Here is a 20,061-nt window from a genome sequence, read left to right on the forward strand (position 1 = left end):
GCTACGTGCCCTGACGTCACGGTATGCGACACAGCGATCATGGAAAGCGCATTGGGGTTTGTAGTGATTTTATCTCTGACCCTCCTTTACATAGTCTGCTCTTGCATCTTTTTCCGATTTGCTCGCAGGCGGGTAGACTCGGATTTAGTGGAACGCAGGTAATAAGAAAGTGGCATGACGTGGTTTTCTTTGACAACGGTACATACCCCCCCCAGCCGAAGCTTATTTAGGAAGCGCGCTAAAAGGCGACGCAGACTACAATTCCCATGGTGCCACTGCCTTGGGCTGTGCTGGGGTTGGGGGGACGTCACTGCGTTACCAGCTGTATGGATACCGGCTTCTGCTCTGCCGGTGAGCCGTGGCAATGATGTGGGTATTCGGTTACGGGTCTTTGATCTGGAAAGTGGATTTTCCTTATGAGGAGAAACTGGTTGGCTACATCCCCTGCTACAGCCGGAGGTTTTGGCAGGGTAGTACCGACCACCGCGGAGTACCGGGCAAGGTGAGATCGCAGTAGGATAGCGGGAGGCTGATCACAGCCAGTGGTACTTACTACTACTACTACTACTTAACATTTCTAAAGCGCTACCAGGGTTACGCAGCGCTGTACAATTTTAAACGCGGAAGGACAGTCCCTGCTCAAAAGAGCTTCCAATCTAAGCTTGCTGCTTCCTTTCTGAAATACTGTCATCAGTACAATAGCGAGCTCACGTGGCTGGCACTCAACAAATATTATCCTCTTATAGATGATGGTATTTTATTTTCTGTATCTGCCGAGCTTCGAGGCCGTTTCCCAACCCTTAGCACACACGGATTATTATTTTTACTTCAGAAAATTGTGAATTTCTCTAAACTTTGCAATTTGCTTTGGAATGTCATCATGAGGGTGAGATTAGTTTGGTCGGAAGACCATTCCTTTTTCTCGTACTTTGTTTCATACTTCATTTTCAAATGTCAGTTTCTCATTGTATCCTATACCTCACAAATCTCGCTCGTTAGTGAATCAGCAGGTGGGATGGTCTGTGTTACTAACAATGACATTAGCTGCAAGTGTAAAACCAAATTATGGGTGAGGAGTAAGCAAACTAGAAATCAGAATTAGAGAAGCTAATTAAATTGCCACTCCTTAATATGAAGGTCATGTAAGATATATATGATATTTAATTATGTTTCTTTAAAACAATGGATGTAATCTAAAGTAGTAGCTTTTTTTTTCTTTCTAAATGCTTATATTTTTACATAAAAAAAAAGATCAGAGTAAGACATGGCATTTGCCACACATTGCTGCATGGTTTGTATCAGTAGTTCCCCAGTGAACATGCATGAGATCTATTTCATGCATGTTCATTGGGGAAATCCTGAAAACCCAACTGGATTGCAGCCCTTAAGGACTAAGATCGTTTTTTGTTATTTTTTGTTTCTCTAAAATAATTTAGAAATCCAGGGCTTAATTTGCAGACAAAAAGGAAGCAGCAGTGTGGCGAGAAGAGGAGGGGACAGGAGCAACAGGAGATTCTGGTATGAAGGGGGCAGCCATGTCACATTTTCAGGATTTTCCCCAATAAATATGCATTAGATCTATTTGCTTGCACTGCCTCCATTGTGTGCAAATAGATCTCTTGCATATTCATTGGGGGAAATCCTGAAAACCTAATTGGGTTGCAGCCCTCAAGGACCAAAGGTGAGCAAGGTTGCCTACCCTTGCACTAGAAGGACCTATGGGTGGGGGGAGATTGATGCAGAAAACTGATGTTAAAAACTATGTGCTGATGGCTTAGCACATGGCTTCTAATGCAAGTGTGACACCCAATTTTTGCTTAATGATGCAGTAAACAAATTTATAGGACCTGTACAAAACTTATGTGCTATTCAGGAGAGCAGATTTATTTATTTATTTAGATTTTGCTCACACCTTTTTCAATAGTAGCTCAAGGTGAGTTGCATTCAGGTACTCTGGATATTTCTTTGTCCCAGGAGGGCTCACAATCTTAAGTTTGTACCTGGGGCAATGGAGGGTTAAGTGACTTACCCAAGATCACAAGGAGCAGCAGTGGGATTTGAACCAGCCACCTCTGGATTGCAAGACCAGTGCTCTAACCACTAGGCCACTCCTCCACTCAGATACAAGGTTCTGTACTAAGAGCAGCTGGTGCCGTTCGCAGAGCTGCCAAGTAGCCCAGAGACATTTTGGGCAGTCCTGGTTTTGAACCTACATCCCAAAGCAGAGTGGGAGGTGTAGCACCTGATCCTGTCCTTTGAAATCAGTGCTGCAACTCCCATAATGTACCAGGATGGGTTGGTCAGAAATTTCGGACTGTCCCAAAATCCCCAGCCTGGAACTGGGTAATTTGGCATTTCTGTGTGCTTATGTTAGAGCAGAAAAACATATCGGCACACATCTCCAGGTGTGCTGGAATGCTATTCTGTGCATAAAATATTTGTGATGGCAATATGTCCAAAATAGTAGTCTGCCATGGTTACAAATCTGTGCAACTGTAGCTGCTCTTAGCATAGAACTGTCACACACACACAGATTCTTTTATTTTACTCCTGCTCTTCACAGAGACCACAAAAAAAGTTGGTAGGAAGTTAAATCCTTACTACTGCAGAAGAACCAGCAAAACCTTTCTACGCCAGGGCCGCTGAGGGGGGGGGGCAGGGAGGAGCAAAATTCCCCTGGCTCGGGTCTCTCTCTCTCTCATCCTCATCATGGGACCTGGATGATCACGTCCCGACAGGAGCAGGAGAGAGAAAACTGTGGTGCCGTTCCCCCCCCCCCCCCCCCCTTGGAGGCAGTGGAGGACTCGGGGAAGACACAGCAGGACCTCTGGTTTAGTGGGGTTGCCTCAGCAGCAGAAGAGATCGTCCTCCAGGACTGCTTTTCACTCTGCCACATTGCCTGCCAAGTGGCTGCTTTTCCTCGCAGGACGTTCATGCTCGATTTTGAAAATGAGCATGCGTGACATGAGAGAAAAAGCAGCCACGGGGCAGTCACTGCAGCTGAGGAAAGAGCGCTCAGCACTGGTGGAAGGCCTCTTCTGCTGACGGGACCTCAGGATCCCCAACTGCCAAGGTATTTGTAGTTTCAGCGGGTAGGCAGGGGTGGGGGGGGGGGGGGGGGGCATCGGCCCTGCCCAGGCCCGGCAGCAGTGACCCAGACCCAGCTCAGTCTCTCAGCGGCTCTGTTCTACGCCTCCTCAGACTTGGTGTTGAAGCCCAGGCATTGTGCTGAGCCTTAAAATCGTCTGTGCACTTTTCTGCATTGAAGCGAAATAACAGCCTCATTACCATTAACGTTAATATGCTATGCACACAAGACTTTGCGTAGGGTAAGCCTTTGTGCAAAACCCTTTTCTGCGTCGTGCACCCACAAAATTGTGCATGGATGTTGCATTAACTCGCACAAACGCCTGCTCACTTTTGCTACATCAAACCCTAGAGTAGGGAGTAGAATGACTGTTTTTTTGCTCCCCTCCAGGCTTAACCCTTCTCACTCTTCCCTATCAACTGCCTGAGAGGGAAGGAATGGAGCAGAGCACACCTGTTACTCTAGAGTCTCGTAACCACTCGCCTCCACCTACCCTCCTCTCCTTCTTCCTGTACACATTAATTGATTTGATTTGCTTACTTTATTTTTTGTCTATTAGATTGTAAGCTCTTTGAGCAGGGACTGTCTTTCTTCTATGTTTGTGCAGCGCTGCATACGCCTTGCAGCGCTATAGAAATGCTAAATAGTAGTAGTAGTAGAGTCTGAAAAGAGGTGGCAGAACTGCGGCCACATCCCCAAACATTAAGCCAGTGATTCCCAAACCTGCCCTGGGGGAAGCCTAGCCAATCAGGTTTTCAGGATATCCACAACGAATATGCATGAGAGAAATGTGCATGCAATGGAGGCAGTATATGCAAATCAATCTCATGAATGTTCATTCTGGATATCCTGAAAACTTGACTAGCTGAGGTTCTCCCAGGACAAGCTTGGGAATCACTGAATTAATCCCTGATCAAATCCATATTAAATTAGCACATCTGGCGGATAACAGCAGACAAACTGTCTACTTCTGGTTTAATTCTGCTTTTGTATGTGGCAGGTCTACTTTTGATGTAGCACAAAAAGTAGCAGTAAACTACTGCAAATCTTAATGCAGTTAGCTTGAAAATGCATGATATTGAAATGCATACGTAAGAACTTTCTGATTAGTTCTGCAATATTACTTTACCTCTAGAGGTGAATTTACCATTAACATCAGTGGAAGTGATTGGGAAGTTAAAAAAATCAATGTTGGATTGCCAGGTTAGGGACCCCAAGAGATGAGATTTTGAACTAAAACAAACCGCACACGCGAGGGGGGCGGGTAGGGCGGGCGCAACACCCAGAAGTCGACCATTGGGCTGGGGAGGCTTAGCCTCCCAAAGCCTCTTATACGGGGCGCCTATGAGACAAACCAACACAGGGTGGAAGGGGAAAAAAAAAGTCCAAGAACTCTAGAAGTCCAATATCTTCCAAGTATAAAAAGTTTATTCTCCAATAAGAAAAGTCCAGACCCAACACGGGCCATGTTTCCGCCATAAGCCTTCCTCAGGGGTCATAACTTGAAGGCAAAAACCATTAAAGGAGAAAAGCCATAATAATGCCAGTGGTAAAAGGCTAACAGCAACACCTTTATGACCCCTGAAAAAGGTGTATAGTGTGATCTGTTATTGGAGCAGTATATCAAATTGTTTAAAGAGAAGGAATCAGCACTTCTGTTTTAGAATATAAAATTATTGAGAATGCTATTTGAATAGCAATAGCCTGCTTTATTATCAGGTAATCATTGCATTTTATAATGATCCAGGAAGTCTTGAAGTTTCTCTGGTTCTAATTCACAGTTTCCATATCATCAAGCTGATCAATCCATAGACTGGTGGGTTGTGTCCATCTACCAGCAGGTGGAGATAGAGAGCAAACTTTTGCCTCCCTATATGTGGTCATGTGCTGCCGGAAACTCCCCAGTATGTTCTCTATCTCAGCAGGTGGTGGTCACACACAGCAGCAGCTCTGGCTAGGCCTCCAAGCCTAATTTTTAGGTTTTGTTGAGTGCCTGGGGTTGAGGGCTTTTTTGAGCAAGTGCAAACCTGGTGGTGCCAGGTCCCTCCTTTTCTCCCCCCTCCCGCTGGCTCCGTTAAAAAAAAAAAAAATTTTTGAACGTCCTTAAAGGCGTTTATTTCGACGTTTATTTAAGCGTCTATTGCAGCTACTCACTGGGATACCAGGTCGTTACAACTCGGAGCGGACAGCAGGTAATTTTTACCTTTTTATAGCGGGCAGGGGGTTCCCCGATTCTTCTCCTCGTGGCATATGGCGTCGGAGGGCGAGGGCGCAAAGGGTCGCTCCCCGGGTCGCTTGAGCGCTTCTAGAGGGGATGCGGGGGTCTTCAAGCCTGATTCGCCCTTGTTGGGTGACAGTTTCGTGACCGATGAATGTCCCGGTCCTTCCTCCGGCGTGGCGGTTTTTCCCGCCATAAACGCCCATCCCCCGCTCCTCGCCTCCGCCATCTTGGCTGGCCACGCGGCTCGGACGGCTTCTTCTTGGGCCGCCCTTGAGGTTGGAGACATTAATGCCATGAACGCCCTTAATTTGGGCGATGGCACAGAAGCGGCTAAAGTTAACAGCCGTTCTTCCCGCGCGGCTCCTTCGCGGAGTTTCGCGCCGGACGCCATTTTGGATGCGCAGCATGTCTCTCCCCCGCTATTGCGAGCGCCGGTTGAGGGTGCGTCTAGGGCTGTTGCCCAGACTGCGGAAGTGCACAGTCTGGGGGGTTTCTCCCCCGAGTTTGTTTTGCTGCTGCATCAGGCCTTCCTCATGCACAACGCTGCCCCTGCTCCCTCGTCTGGTAAAGAGGTTGAGGTTCCCAGAGGTAAACGCCCTCGGGTTGATTCCCAGGCCTTGGAGGAATTTGTCTCCTCCGATGTAGATGAGGGCAGCGTGTCTGAGGTCTCCCAACGGTCCTTTGCGGATTCCTTGGAGGAGACGGATCCCCGCTCGGATGGAGCGGATGACCCCTCTGCAGCGCGGCTTTTTAGCCCAGAGGATTTGCCCAACCTGTTGTTACAGGCCATGGACACTTTGAAGATTTCCTCTCCGGAGGACGTCTCTCCCTCAGCCCCTGTTGGCTCTGCCATTATGCTGGGGACGAAGCGCCCGCCTAGAACCTTCCATGTGCATGATGCCATGCACACCTTAATTTCGGCTCAATGGGATGTCCCAGAAGCGAGCCTTAAAGTGGCTAGGGCTATGTCCCGCCTCTATCCTTTGGCTGTGAGTGAACGTGAGGCCTATCTGTGGCCTACCGTGGATTCTTTAATCACTGCAGTGACTAAGAAAACGGCGTTGCCGGTGGAAGGTGGCACGGCCCTAAAGGACGCCCAAGACAGAAGATTGGAGGCGGCCTTAAGGTCGTCCTTTGAGGCGGCTGCTTTAAGTTTGCAGGCCTCAGTTTGCGGCTCCTATGTGGCCAGGGCGTGCCTGACTATGGTGCAGCGGGCTTCCCCCTCGGATCATTCCTTGAGGGCTGATTGGCCGGCCCTGGAATCGGGCTTAGCCTATTTGGCAGACTTGCTGTATGATGTCTTGAGGGCCTCAGCGAAAGGCATGGCTCAGACAATCTCTGCGCGGCGGTGGCTTTGGCTGAAACATTGGTCTGCTGACCACGCCTCTAAATCCCGCCTGGCTAGGTTGCCTTTTAAAGGCAAGCTGCTCTTTGGGGTCGAGCTGGACAAAATCGTGACCGATCTCGGCACGTCTAAGGGCAAGAAATTACCAGAGGTCAGGGCTCGGGCTAGTACTCGTCCCGGTACCTCCAGAGGACGGTTGCAGGAAGCCCGTCGGTACCGCCCGGGCAAGTCGGGCTCTGCCCCCTCTTCCTTTAAGAGGAATTTCTCCCCCAAGCAGCATTCCTTTCGCAGAGACCGCCGTCCCGGAGGTGCTCCCTCCGGTCCTCCCCCAGGGTCTCGTACCCAATGACGGGGTCTTGGTCCACGCCCCAGTGCAGATTGGAGGACGGCTGTCCTCGTTTCTGGGCGAGTGGACCACAATAACTTCAGACGCGTGGGTGCTGGAAGTCATCAGAGACGGCTACAAACTAGAGTTCTGCCGACCCTTAAAAGACGGGTTTGTACTCTCTCCCTGCAAGTCTCCGGTCAAAGCTGTGGCAGTGCAGCAGACCTTGGACAATCTGATCCGCCTGGGCGCGGTCGTTCCGGTGCCAGAAAGTCAGCTTGGCAAGGGACGTTACTCCATTTACTTTGTGGTACCAAAGAAAGGAGGTTCTGTCCGGCCTATCCTCGACCTCAAAGGGGTCAATCGGGCCTTGAAAGTGCGGCACTTTCGCATGGAGACTCTCCGCTCTGTTATAGCGGCAGTGAAGGCAGGAGAGTTCCTGGCATCCTTGGACATCAAGGAAGCGTACCTGCATATTCCCATCTGGCCTCCTCATCAACGCTTTCTGCGTTTTGCAGTCCTGGGACGACACTTCCAGTTCAGAGCCCTCCCTTTCGGGTTGGCTACTGCTCCGCGGACCTTTTCCAAAGTAATGGTGGTCATCGCGGCCTTCCTACGAAAGGAAGGGGTACAAGTCCATCCTTATCTGGACGACTGGTTGATCCGAGCCCCCTCTTATGCAGAGTGCGGCAAAGCTGTGGACCGGGTAGTTGCTCTTTTGAGCTCCCTGGGATGGATCATCAACTGGGAGAAGAGCCAGCTGCGCCCGACTCAGTCCCTGGAGTACCTGGGAGTTCGATTCGACACCCAAGTGGGCAGAGTGTTCCTGCCAGACAATCGGATTGTCAAACTTCAGGCTCAGGTGGACCAGTTCCTAGTAGCCTCTCCCCTTCGGGCTTGGGACTATGTGCAGCTGTTGGGCTCTATGACGGCCACGATGGAAGTAGTGCCCTGGGCCAGGGCTCATATGAGACCACTTCAACACTCTTTGCTGCAGCGCTGGACTCCGATGTCGGAGGATTATGCTGTGCGCCTTCCCTTGGACCCAGCAGTGCGCAAGGCGCTGAGCTGGTGGATGCAGACAGACAAGTTGTCTGCGGGAATGCCTCTGGTGACCCCAGAGTGGATTGTCGTCACGACGGACGCCTCGTTGTCGGGCTGGGGAGCCCACTGCTTGGGAAGGACAGCGCAGGGGCTCTGGTCTCCTGCAGAGGCAAAGTGGTCTATCAACCTCCTGGAACTCAGAGCCATTCGGTTGGCGCTTTTGGAGTTCATCCCGGTACTGGTGTTGAAGCCTGTACGGGTCCTGTCGGACAATGCCACGGCTGTGGCCTATGTCAACCGCCAGGGAGGTACCAAGAGCGCCCCTCTAGCCAAGGAGGCTATGAATCTTTGCCAGTGGGCGGAAGTGAACCTGGAGCAGCTTTCAGCGGCCCACATTGCCGGAGTCATGAATGTCAAGGCGGACTTTCTCAGTCGCCATACCTTGGAGCCCGGAGAGTGGCAGCTATCTGCTCAGGCGTTCTTGGACATCACGAAGCGCTGGGGCCAGCCGAGCCTAGATCTGATGGCGTCATCGGCCAATTGCCAAGTGCCGCGCTTTTTCAGCAGAGGACGGGACCCTCGATCCCTGGGAGTAGATGCTCTTCTCCAACAGTGGCCGACACAAGAGCTTCTCTATGTGTTCCCGCCCTGGCCCATGTTGGGCAGGGTGCTAGACCGGGTGGCAAAGCATCCCGGCAGGGTAATCCTGGTGGGTCCGGATTGGCCCAGGCGTCCCTGGTATGCGGACTTGATCAGGCTCTCAGTCGACGATCCTCTGCGGCTGTCAGTGGAGCAGGGCCTGTTACATCAGGGTCCCGTGGTGATGGAGGATCCCTCCCCCTTTGGTCTTACGGCCTGGCTATTGAGCGGCAGCGTCTGAGGAAGAAGGGCTTCTCAGACAAGGTCATCGCCACTATGCTGAGAGCGAGGAAGCGCTCTACTTCTACTGCTTACGCCAGGGTTTGGCGTATCTTTGCAGCGTGGTGTGAAGCAGGCTCACTTTCTCCCTTCACTGCTCCAATTTCTTCAGTGTTGGCGTTCCTGCAAGAAGGTCTGGAGAAAGGCCTGTCGCTCAGTTCCCTTAAAGTCCAGGTAGCGGCTCTGGCTTGCTTCAGGGGCCGCCTGAAGGGTGCTTCCCTGGCTTCGCAGCCAGATGTGGTGCGCTTTCTCAAGGGAGTTAATCACCTGCGCCCTCCTCTGCACTCAGTGGTGCCTGCGTGGAATCTCAACCTGGTACTAAGAGCATTGCAGAAGCCGCCTTTTGAACCCTTGTCGAGGGCATCTCTGAAAGACCTGACGTTGAAAGCAGTCTTTTTGGTGGCTATCACTTCAGCCAGACGAGTTTCCGAGCTCCAGGCGCTCTCATGTCGAGAGCCTTTTCGGCAGTTCACTGAGGCAGGAGTGACTATTCGCACAGTGCCTTCCTTCCTGCCCAAGATTGTTTCTCGCTTCCATGTGAATCAGCAGCTCTGTCTCCCTTCCTTTCGTAGGGAGGACTACCCAGAGGAGTACTCTGCTCTTAAATATCTGGATGTGAGACGAGTCATCATCAGATACTTGGAAGTGACCAATGATTTCCGGAAATCGGATCATCTGTTTGTCCTGTTTGCAGGTCCTCGTAAGGGTCTGCAGGCTGCTAAGCCTACAGTGGCAAGATGGGTCAAGGAAGCCATTGCAGCGGCTTATGTGGCCGCGGGGAAGGTGCCGCCTATCCAGCTGAAGGCTCACTCCACGAGAGCTCAGGCGGCCTCGATGGCAGAGGCCGGATCCGTCTCCTTGGAAGAGATATGCAAGGCGGCAACTTGGGCTTCGGCTCATACATTCTCCAAGCATTACCGTTTGACTGTGGCTGCACGGGCGGAGGCCCGGTTTGGAGCTTCAGTGTTGAGGTCAGGGATTTCAATGTCCCGCCCTGGGTGAGTACTGCTTCGGTACATCCCACCAGTCTATGGATTGATCAGCTTGATGATATGGAAGGTAAAATTATGTATAATCATACCTGATAATTTTCTTTCCATTAATCATAGCTGATCAATCCATAGCCCCTCCCAGATATCTGTACTGTTTTTATTCTGGTTGCATTTCAGGTTCAAGTTTAGTCTTCAGTTACTTCAGAAAGACTTCGTGTTCAAGTTTTTTCACTTGGATTCTTCAAGAGTTAAGACGAGTTTGTGTTACAGTGAGCTGCTGCATTCCTCTCCCCTCCGTTTTACGGGGCTGGATTGAGACTTAAAATTCTGCCGGCACTCCCTCCCGCTTCGTGCGGCTGTAGGGCAGCTTTGTACCCCTCCCGCTTCGGCGGTGTTAGGGTCAGTCAGCTCCTCCCGCGGTTGCGGTTGCAGGATAAGCCAGATCCCCCCGCATCGGCGGGTGTGGTGTCCCTCCCCCGCTCCGCGGGGATGAGCTGGACGGATTCCCCTCCCCCACTTGTGTGGGGATGAGCTGGGTTAATTCCCCTCCCCCGTTTCGGCGGTGGTGAGCTGGGCAGAGTGTCCCTTCGTGGGTGTAATTCTCTAAGTGCTGAGTCCTGCGGATGGAGCTTTGATATCGACATACTGAGGAGTTTCCGGCAGCACATGACCACATATAGGGAGGCAAAAGTTTGCTCTCTATCTCCACCTGCTGGTAGATGGACACAACCCACCAGTCTATGGATTGATCAGCTATGATTAATGGAAAGAAAATTATCAGGTATGATTATACATAATTTTACCTTTATTATCAATTGTAACTAATTTTTGCAGGATAATACAAGACATACTTTACTCCAAGAATTTTAAGTGCAGGTTTCATTTGCAGAAATGCTTTACGTTTCTGGGCAGTGGTCTTAGTCAGATAAGGCACTATCAGAGTTTTCCTTCCCTGTCTTTTTTTCCTTAGCATGTTGATAGAGCAAAATTCTTGTTTCTTGCGGTCTCGGCTGAGGGGAGTTATGTATTTGTCTAGAAAGAACATAATGTGCTCTTTCATTTTCTAAATGTTCAGAGAAATTAATGTTTACTAATTGAGGAATAAAAGAAGTAAGAAAAGTAATCGTATCTGTTCCTTCTGGGAGTTTAATTATTCTGATGTTGTTTCTTTGATTCCTGTTAGAAAGGTCTTCTAGAATGAGTTGAAGTTTTTGAATAGCGTCAGTTTTTTTTTTTAATCAAGATTGGAGTTTGTTCCAGTTTAGTTGTTCTGGTCTCGAGGATTTCAGTTGCATGTTTTTCAAAATGAGTTTCAAAGCTGGTCAGCATAGGGGAACTTTTGATCTGACATGGCACATGGATTCGCTGAAACACTTTTTCAAAGATATCCCCTGATATTAACTTCTGCTCATCCTGACGATCCAAAGGTAACGGCTACATTCTTTCCCTATCATATCTAATTTCGTTTGGGTTAGATACTCATACTCTATTTTAGGAGGGGAGCACAGTGAAACCAGCGGGAGGCAGACAGGCAGTGAGTGACGGACTGGAGTAGCGGCACCAGCTTGCAGCTGGCCTGCCTACAACTTCCAGATCAACTTGGGACCCGGCCTGCACTAAAAAAAAAATAATAATTATGCACACTACAATAGGCAGGTAGGAAGAGGAGAAGGAGGTGCCTCAGGGGAAACTGGCCTGGGTGGGCCTCAGCCAAGATTGGGTGGACCTGGTCCCACCCAGAGCTACGCCCCTGACTAGAGGTAAGACTGGTCACCTAGGGCAGTTGTCCATGTAAGAAGAGATGCAGATAGGGAAATACATGTGGCATCTCACAGAACTGACAGGTGTTCTTACCTTGGTGGCACTGCAGATTGGCATGCCAGCCTACCTCATGCAGCCACAGGTGCTGAGCCTTTGTATCCTACAACTCCTCAGTCTAAGAACAGATAAATAGACACATGCATAATGAGACCCAATGGAGCCAATGTGACCATTTCCTTCTTGGCGAATATAGACATTTGGTTTCTTAGCATTTCTTTGCATTTATGGGTCCTCTGTATTTTGGCAGTTTGTCAAGCATGGGTTGGTCTTGAACCAGTGCTTTGAGGTCTATGGAGCATCGGTCTCCTAGGGGGAGCTATTCTAGCCATCTTGCTGCTATCTCTCTGATATGCTGCATGTATATATTATGCTTCTGTGTTCTAACTGGCCCAGTCAGGACCAGTTCAGATTGGAGCATTTCTGTTCTCCACTGGTTCATTGTTCACTGAACTGTTTCTTATTCTTGGTTTCCTGAGGCTATGCACTAGCTCATGATTATATGTGTTATTGTGATCTTCTTTCCTAGGAATTGCAAGGTCCAATCTTCCGTTCTTTATTTTGGACCGACTACTGTAAGGCAGGGCTCAACAATGTTTCTTAGGATCCAGGAGCTAGGCTTGGAATAACTCGAATTTTTAGTTACTTTTGTACACAATTATTAATTGCACATTCATAAGGTGCTCAATATGATGTGCCTCCAGCTTTTTATTACAGTAGCAGGAAGAGAAGAGGGTAAGAGGCTACTGCTCACCCACTTACAATGTAATGGCAATGGAGGGCAGCTTTAGGCTGTGGTTGCTGGGGAAATGAGAGAGAAGATAAAGCTGCAGTTGCTAATTGGTAGGTGAGAAAGTACACCTACCCATCTATCCCCCCCCCCCCCCCCCCCAAAAAAAAAAAAAAAGCTGCAACCTTAGCCTCTCTCCATTTTAGAACAGGTTGTATGTTTGACAGATCCTGTTCTAAAATACTAGTACCACCAGCAACATACCAACCTGGATATCCTTATTTTGAGTTGGGCATCCTTTTTAAAATGCCTTTCTACATGTCTTACGTTTTCTGCAGTTTTACACTGTCTGTGAATAAAAACCAAAAACTCTGTAACTGACGAATTTTATTTATTTTTGTCTTTTAGCCTGGACGAGTTGTAACACTGATTGAAGATCCTAAGGTAAAGCCATATTCATTTTGCATGGATACTTATTCATTAATATGCATGTGGAGGGGCATTTTTGATATGATGTCTAAATCCAACTTTGGACATTTTGTGGAACATATCCAAATATCCAGTAGCAAACATGGCCATTATCAAAACAGAAAAACGTGTTATCTTTTTGTTTTGAAAATGACCATTTTCTAGACATTGTTGTCCACAGTGCATCTATCTTTTTAGACCATATTCAGTGGGGGGGGGGAAAAAGTACAAGTGAAAAACGCACAATATCAAGCCATTGAGTTCTAGGAGGAGCCAGTATTCTTAGTAGACTGGCCATACAGACCTCCCAGCAGAGCAGTGGGGCACCCTAGGGGGCACTGCAGTTGACTTCACATAAAAGGTCCCAGGTATACATCTCATGGTTAACCCCCCCCCCCCTTATGCTGTATGGGGAATCCTCCAAAACCCAACATAAAACTATTATACCCAATTGTACACCACTACAATACCCTTATGGCTGCAGGTGTCACCTATAAGTGGGTACAATGGATTTTTTTTGTGGGTTTTGGAGGGCTCACAGTTTCCACCACAAGTGTAACAGAGTGGGTTATGGGCCTGGGTCTCCTTCTGTACAGTGCACTGCACTGACCATTAGGCTATACCAGGGACCTGCTTGCTGTTCTCATAGGACTGGCCATAACATCTGATGCTACCATAGAGGCTAATGTGTACTGTTACTTTCACATTTTGGGGGGGGGGGTGAGAGGGGGTCAGTGACCACTGTGGGAGTAATGGGGTGAGGGCATGCCTTAATCCCTTCGGTGGTCATGTGGTCATTTTGGGCACCTTTTTCTACTTAGTTGTGATAAAAACAGGTCTAGACCGAAATATCTAAATTGTATCCCCGGACGTTTTTTTTTGTTCCATTATGGCAGAAAAACGTCCAAGTTTTGGGAATGCCCAGATCCCAACCTAGATATGCCCCCCTTGCGATTTGGATGCACTGCTGATGAACTGCATAGAGAAACGTCTTTAAAATGTGTTTCAAAATAGCAATTTGGACGTTTGGGCAAATAAATCGTCCAAATGCCACTTTGTGCCACTTTTTGGACATTTTTCTGTTTCAAAAAGGAGCCCCATAGTCACATATTGCAGTCTAGTAATTATGATAGTGTCAGTTTTCTTTAGTTAGCTGTTGCCAAATTTGGCATAGTACATGTACTTGCATACCAATTAAACAGCAAAATGTTAAGAGCTCATTTAAAACGATACTTCAAGCTATCAAAAAGAAAGAAACTGCTGCCTCACTGATATTACTCTTTATTTTTATATGTTGGTTTTTATGCATTTAAACAGCAACCCATCAGCAGGCTACAGTGTGTGCCTTGGTGAGAAAATTTGTATGTTTTTTATCATTGTCAATATTAAAATTTTAAAACGGTACAATATAAGAAAAAGCATGAAGGGTCTTAAAAATGTTGCAGTCCAAAATTGGATGGCAGAGATTACAGTGGATCTGTGAGATCTTTCCTCAGCATGAGACTTTATCCTCTTTGGTACTATTGTACAACCTCCTTTTTCAAATCATGTTCTCTAGAACAGATTATTTTTCACCCTTCTTCACCCCTACCAAGAACAGAACTTGCAGCTCAGATAGGGCTTGTGACTTTCTTTTCCTGCCAGATGTGCCATTTTCTTCACTTTCATGCTTCATTTCTTCAGTGGACACATACAATATTTATATACAAGGAAGACTGTGAGGAGGTGATACAAAACTGGGAAAGGGACACCTTGAAAATGCATGGTAATTCTATAGCTTTTTAGCTGCTGGGAGGCAGAGTCACGAGATACTCAGCTGCATCATCTAGAGAGGTCAGCAAGTTTTCATTGTATTCTGTTCAGTATATTTGCATCATTCAGTCCTAAGTGCAAACATGTTTTAGTAAGCTATGCTTAAAATCCTACAGTACCTCCCATCTTACAGTATTAAAATCCACCATCTATACTATCCTGCCCAACACCTTCCTTCTCTCTTCCCTTTCTTAATCTCTGTATATTACTAATTGTATCTGATATCCTGGAATGACTATGTCATAACAAAACTCTGTAAGCCACATTGAGCCTGCAAATAGGTGGGAAAATGTGGGACACAAATGCAATAAATAAATAAAATCCTTATTGTAATGCTGTTGTATGAACAGATGAAAAGGTTCCAGCACACATAAGTTTTAGCTCTTCTTAAGGGCCAGTAGGATCCCAAAGAGTGGATCCTTTCCTTGTTTCTTACACAGGAATAGGCAGTGATTCTTCCAATGTACATGGAAAATGGTTTATAGACTTTTCCTCCTGAAACTTAAGTACACCTAAGTTAATCTGTTCCATCACACCTTCCAGCAACAAACTCCACAGCTTAACAACCATTCCCTATTTACTGGTTCCAATCCACTAATAATTTTATAGATTTCTATTCTCTCAGCCATCGATTCTCCTAGCTGAAGAGCCCTAACCTATTTGGCCTTTCCATAAAGGGAAGCTATTCCATCCCTTTTTATAATTTTTGTTGTTATTCTTGGAACTTTTTCGAGTTCCATTATATCTTTTTTGAGATGAGGTGATCAAAAATATGCTGTGCTATTGATTGCTAGCTATTTTGAACAACTTCTGGATTCTATTATATGCTATATGTTAAGGATGGCAGAGAGTCAAAACAGGATAGAAGGATAGAACTTCTGTACTAGAGGTGAGCGCAATCTTATCCCCATCCCCACCCCATCCCCACCTCATCCCCATTGTACTGCCACCATCCCCACACTCAACCTGCATTTAAAAGATCTTGTAAATTCAAACAAAACATAAAATGCATCCTGTAATTTGTTAAAATTTAACACAAAACAATAGGCATTGCTTTGTTAAATATGCAAGAAACCATATTCATATCAACATTGTTTTTTTAAATATCAAAGTACGTAATATTCTCGCAATCCATTTCAAACTATGTAAAAATAATAAACCAAAGCTCAGTTCTGTTGTATGTTGTATCCTGCAACTAAAAAAGAGTGTTCGGGTGATGTTCTGGTGGCAGGAGTTCCAATAAAGGTGTGTATAGGGACATAAGCTGGTCTGAAGAAAAAAAAAATCACCTCTTTTCTATTCGGGGTACTTCCTACTGCCACGCAATCCCAAAAATGTGGAGAAAAAAGACCTTAGAAATAACAGGGCTTTAGAACATACAGCCACAGCTAATAGTAATGAAAAGCTCCCCTTTGACCATTGGTCAGAGAAAAAAAAAACTCCACAAGTAAAATTGGTATACTAGACTGCAAACAGAAGTCAGAACCACCACATGAATAAGCAATAATAATTCCAGCCCCTGTAAGTTTTGTTGCTAGATGAGTCGGAAAAGGGGATTTCCTTTCAAAGTGGCTGCAGAGAAAACCAGCTTGGCTGTTAAACAAGCAACCGCCTGGCATTTCTTCTGTTTCACTTCAACCCTTTAGGGCACAATCTCGCACAGTTTTCTCTTGAAAACAGGAGGGGGTGCCAGCTGTTGCATTCTTATGTAAGCTAAAAGCATAGAGGAGGAGGAGGATCGGTCCATTCTTTTTGTTTTAGAATCTAAAATGGCTGTCATTCAGTAAATACAGTTTTAAAAGTAAGCACAAGGTATCCTTTTGAAAAAAAAACAAATGCCTATTTTCTTTCCTGTGAGAAAAAAAGTGAAGAAACAGCTTTAAAAATAAGCACAAAGTATCCGTTTGAAAGATATAAGAAAAAAAAAACCCAAACATGTCTATTTTCTTTCCAGTGAGAAAAAAAAAGTTAAGGTGCGTATGTGCAACTAAATTCCACTGAGGCTGCGGGGGGGGGGGGGGGGGGGGGGGGGGAGTTACATTACTTCCTGTCACATGACCCCATCCAAGATGGCAGCTAGAAGAAGCAACAGGAATTGACATGATGCATACAGTAGTTGCCATCTTGAAAAAGGGGAATGGCTATGGTGCCACTTCCTATGTCACCAAAGGGTGGGGTGGAGTGGGGTTTGGTTGGAGCTAGGCAAATAAGGTGGGGCAAGGGGTGTGATTATGCAAAAGGGGTGGGGCTTGGATGGTGTCAAGACATTTGGTGATGTTCAAGGGGTGGGGAGTGGGCATGGCTTGGGTGTGGTTTGGGCAATGACATAATTAAAAGGGCGGGGAGTGGGATTACCCTTGCCTCTGGTTGGCTGGGATTACCCTTGCCTCTGGTTGGCTGGAAACCTGGAAGTGGGTGTGTCACCTGTCAAAATCAATTAAGTTTGACAAAAGCCCATGAGATACATTATTTATTGTTGTAGGTTATTGTAGGCGTTGATGAGGTCATGAGACTGGGACACATGGCAGAATGGATTTTCTCTCTCCTTTCAAATTTTTTTTTTTTTGTCTTGCTTTCTATGCAAGCAAATGGGCTTTGTCAGCATAACTGCACCGGGAACTTCTAGAGCGGTTTGTTAAAACATTTCTTATCCTTTGTCTCTGCCCAGCCTCCTGCTTCTGTCAAAAGTTTCAGGTTACATTTTGCTATAAAGGACCGGTTAAGTCTTTAATTGGTAAGGATGCATGTTTATTAAAGATATATAGTGTTTAATACAAAATGAATTTATGTTCCCTAACAGGGTTGTGTGTGGGGTATTGCTTACAGATTGCCATCAGGAAGAGAAGAAGAAGTAAAAGCATACCTTGACTTTAGAGAGAAAGGAGGCTACAGGACTGCAACTGTTGATTTCTACCCAAAAGATTCCTCCATGAAACCATTTAATGTCTTATTATACATTGGAACCTGTGATAATCCCAACTACCTGGGTCCAGCGCCTCTAGAAGATATTGCTGTACAGATTTGTAATTCAGTCGGTCCTAGTGGAAGAAACACAGAGTACCTGTTTGAACTTGCAAATTCCATGAGGAATCTGATACCAGAAGATGCTGATGAGCATCTTTTTTCCTTAGAAAAATTAGTCAGGGCCCTTTTGGACCAACACCAAAACTTGAATTGCAGATAAAATATCATATCGTAGCTTACCAATTTTTTCCAGATAATTTCTTTCCTCCTCAAAGAAGTGCTCTTGCTACATGACAGGTTTAACGTTAAAAGGTATTTTGTCTCTGCCTTTTGTATTTATTTAAATAATTTTAGGACTCTGCTTTACATGGAGACAGATGTAAAGAGGATTTACCACAGAAAATCAAATGGAATATTCTTCAAGTTTAATGATTATAGATAGATATGACATTGGGTCAAATTGTGTCCTTATTTATGTGAAGCATTGGTCTTTCCAGTGTCTAACAATGGATACTCATTTACCACAGATCACAATAAGTACAGCATAGGAAAAACCCACGACTACATCAGGCCTATTTCCAAACAGCCATATTTGTACTTTGTGAGCAAAGTGTGTTTTACATTTCTTTATATACATTTATACCACTTAATGTTTAGTGGGGAAGTTTATCAAGCTGCATTAGGGTCTTGTCGCATTATTTGCCCCTTAACACGACAAAGGGCTCTAATGCAGTTTGTCTTACCCTACCATGGTGATATTTGTCACCTCAGGCTATGTACTAATGAGGTGCAAAACATGCAAATGCATGTAAAACAGCTCATTACTATGTAAAAACCAGAACAGGATTTGTATTGTGTACTGGGTACACATCACAAGTTGCATTATGAGCATTTGGCCACAGCTTTGAGGCTCGCTGCTCCTGGACATTGTCAAATCCCATGGTAAATCACTGTGTGGTAAAAGTTCACTTTTTTTTTTTTTTTTTACTGTACCTTGATAACTACTCCCCTTATTAACCAAACCTACAAAGCACTCGTGACACAATTTTGTAAAATGGCCTCTCTTGAAAAAAGGTGAAAAGTTACTGATTTAGGGGCATAGTTATCACTGTGGGTTACTGTTAAGACGTTATTTTACCACCAACTTGAACTATTTAGCATAGATCCCAATTTATGCAATGAGATCTAGTTACAAATGATTGGGGTTAACAGTATAATAACGCTTTATAATGGTAGCCCACATTAATAACATCCCCTCTTAAATTATTAACATTCACTTAATGAAAAGGGTTCCCTCTATTACCTACCCAGCACTAGAATTCCAAAATTAATTTAAGTGGAGAAATAATGCAAGCTTAGTCCAGATTTACTAGTTTCTGCTCCACCAACTAACATGGAACATTTTTGCTTCATTTTGTTTGTTATTGAATTTTTAGCCCACCTGTCTACTATTTGTAAGTAAATTGAACTGTTACAAATGTAAGATCCTATTTAGTAAAGGTTTTTTTCTTTGGTATGTCCATGAAGAAAATGTTTAGTAAATAGAGGCATTTAATGCATGCTTTTCCAAACTAACACACCGTAGATGATAGCAGCATGGATGACTCAGAAGGTCACTTTAGTGAACCCCAGTGATGGTAACTTATTAATACAGCAAAACAAAATGGCAGCCATATGCTATTCAACAGTGCAGGATGGCAAAAGGTTAGATTTTGCTGTTAGATGTTAGGAAAGAATTGTGAACTGAGTACCAGAATCAGCCTGCACCTCCATCAGTTGCCTCTTGCCCATGCTCTGTCCTACTATCAGGGTATTCATTAGGCAGAGGAAAACAATACATCTCTAGCAACCCTGCTGCTGGAGAGGAATCCCAGCAATGTCACTACACGGGCCTTAAGCTGAAAAATGAGAGAGCAAGTGCACAGGCCCCAGCTCTTCCTTTCATCGGAGTTCTCCTAAAATAAGGAATATGTTGAGGCCATGCGTGGGTCAAAATCAGGGGTTCTTAACCTTTTTTGGTTCCTCCACCCCTTAACTGATAAATGAAACCCTCTCACTCACTTCCTAAGCCACATGTCCACTGCTGACTATTGACAGCTGCATATGTTGCTAACATGTCCCTAAAATTACAGTACCACACAGTTATACTAGCAATAACTGTCCTAATAACTGCCTTCAATCTGTCTAGAAAATGTCAGTAAATTGCCTCAGAATTCAAGACCCTTCTCTGCACCCTGTTTGATCTCTTCCCACATAAGAAACCCCCCCCCCACACATCTAAATCCTAGAACAATACACAGCCTGTAAAGAATCCCTCATTTAATTACCACTCCAGC

At 45.8% G+C, this 20,061-nt stretch overlaps 1 protein-coding gene across 2 annotated transcripts; it reads left to right on the forward strand.

The window, feature by feature from the left end:
- The first annotated feature begins 15 nt into the window (after positions 1–15).
- CHAC2 (ChaC cation transport regulator homolog 2) lies at positions 16–19,205 on the forward strand. Of its 2 annotated transcripts, none has more exons than XM_030194623.1 (3): positions 16–56; positions 12,890–12,925; positions 17,562–19,205. In XM_030194623.1, exons 1-3 carry the CDS (start codon positions 24–26, stop codon positions 17,943–17,945), a joined length of 453 nt encoding a protein of 150 aa, XP_030050483.1. In that variant the 5' UTR covers positions 16–23; the 3' UTR covers positions 17,946–19,205. The 2 variants fall into 2 exon arrangements, with proteins under 2 accessions (XP_030050483.1, XP_030050482.1); XM_030194622.1 differs by lacking the exon at positions 16–56 and adding an exon at positions 316–502.
- The last annotated feature ends 856 nt before the right edge of the window (positions 19,206–20,061 follow it).

The sequence above is a fragment of the Microcaecilia unicolor genome, chromosome 3 (genome assembly GCF_901765095.1).
Source record: "Microcaecilia unicolor chromosome 3, aMicUni1.1, whole genome shotgun sequence".
NCBI classification, from domain to species: Eukaryota; Metazoa; Chordata; class Amphibia; order Gymnophiona; family Siphonopidae; genus Microcaecilia; species Microcaecilia unicolor.

What these genes read in the sequence shown, in the direction of transcription:
- CHAC2 (XM_030194622.1), top strand. Translation starts at nt 365, where the DNA reads ATGATGTGGGTATTCGGTTACGGGTCTTTGATCTGGAAAGTGGATTTT. An exon ending in ACCGCGGAGTACCGGGCAAG is followed by an intron (nt 503 to 12,889) that starts GTGAGATCGCAG and finishes TTTGTCTTTTAG; the next exon opens with CCTGGACGAGTTGTAACACT. An exon ending in CACTGATTGAAGATCCTAAG is followed by an intron (nt 12,926 to 17,561) that starts GTAAAGCCATAT and finishes GTTCCCTAACAG; the next exon opens with GGTTGTGTGTGGGGTATTGC.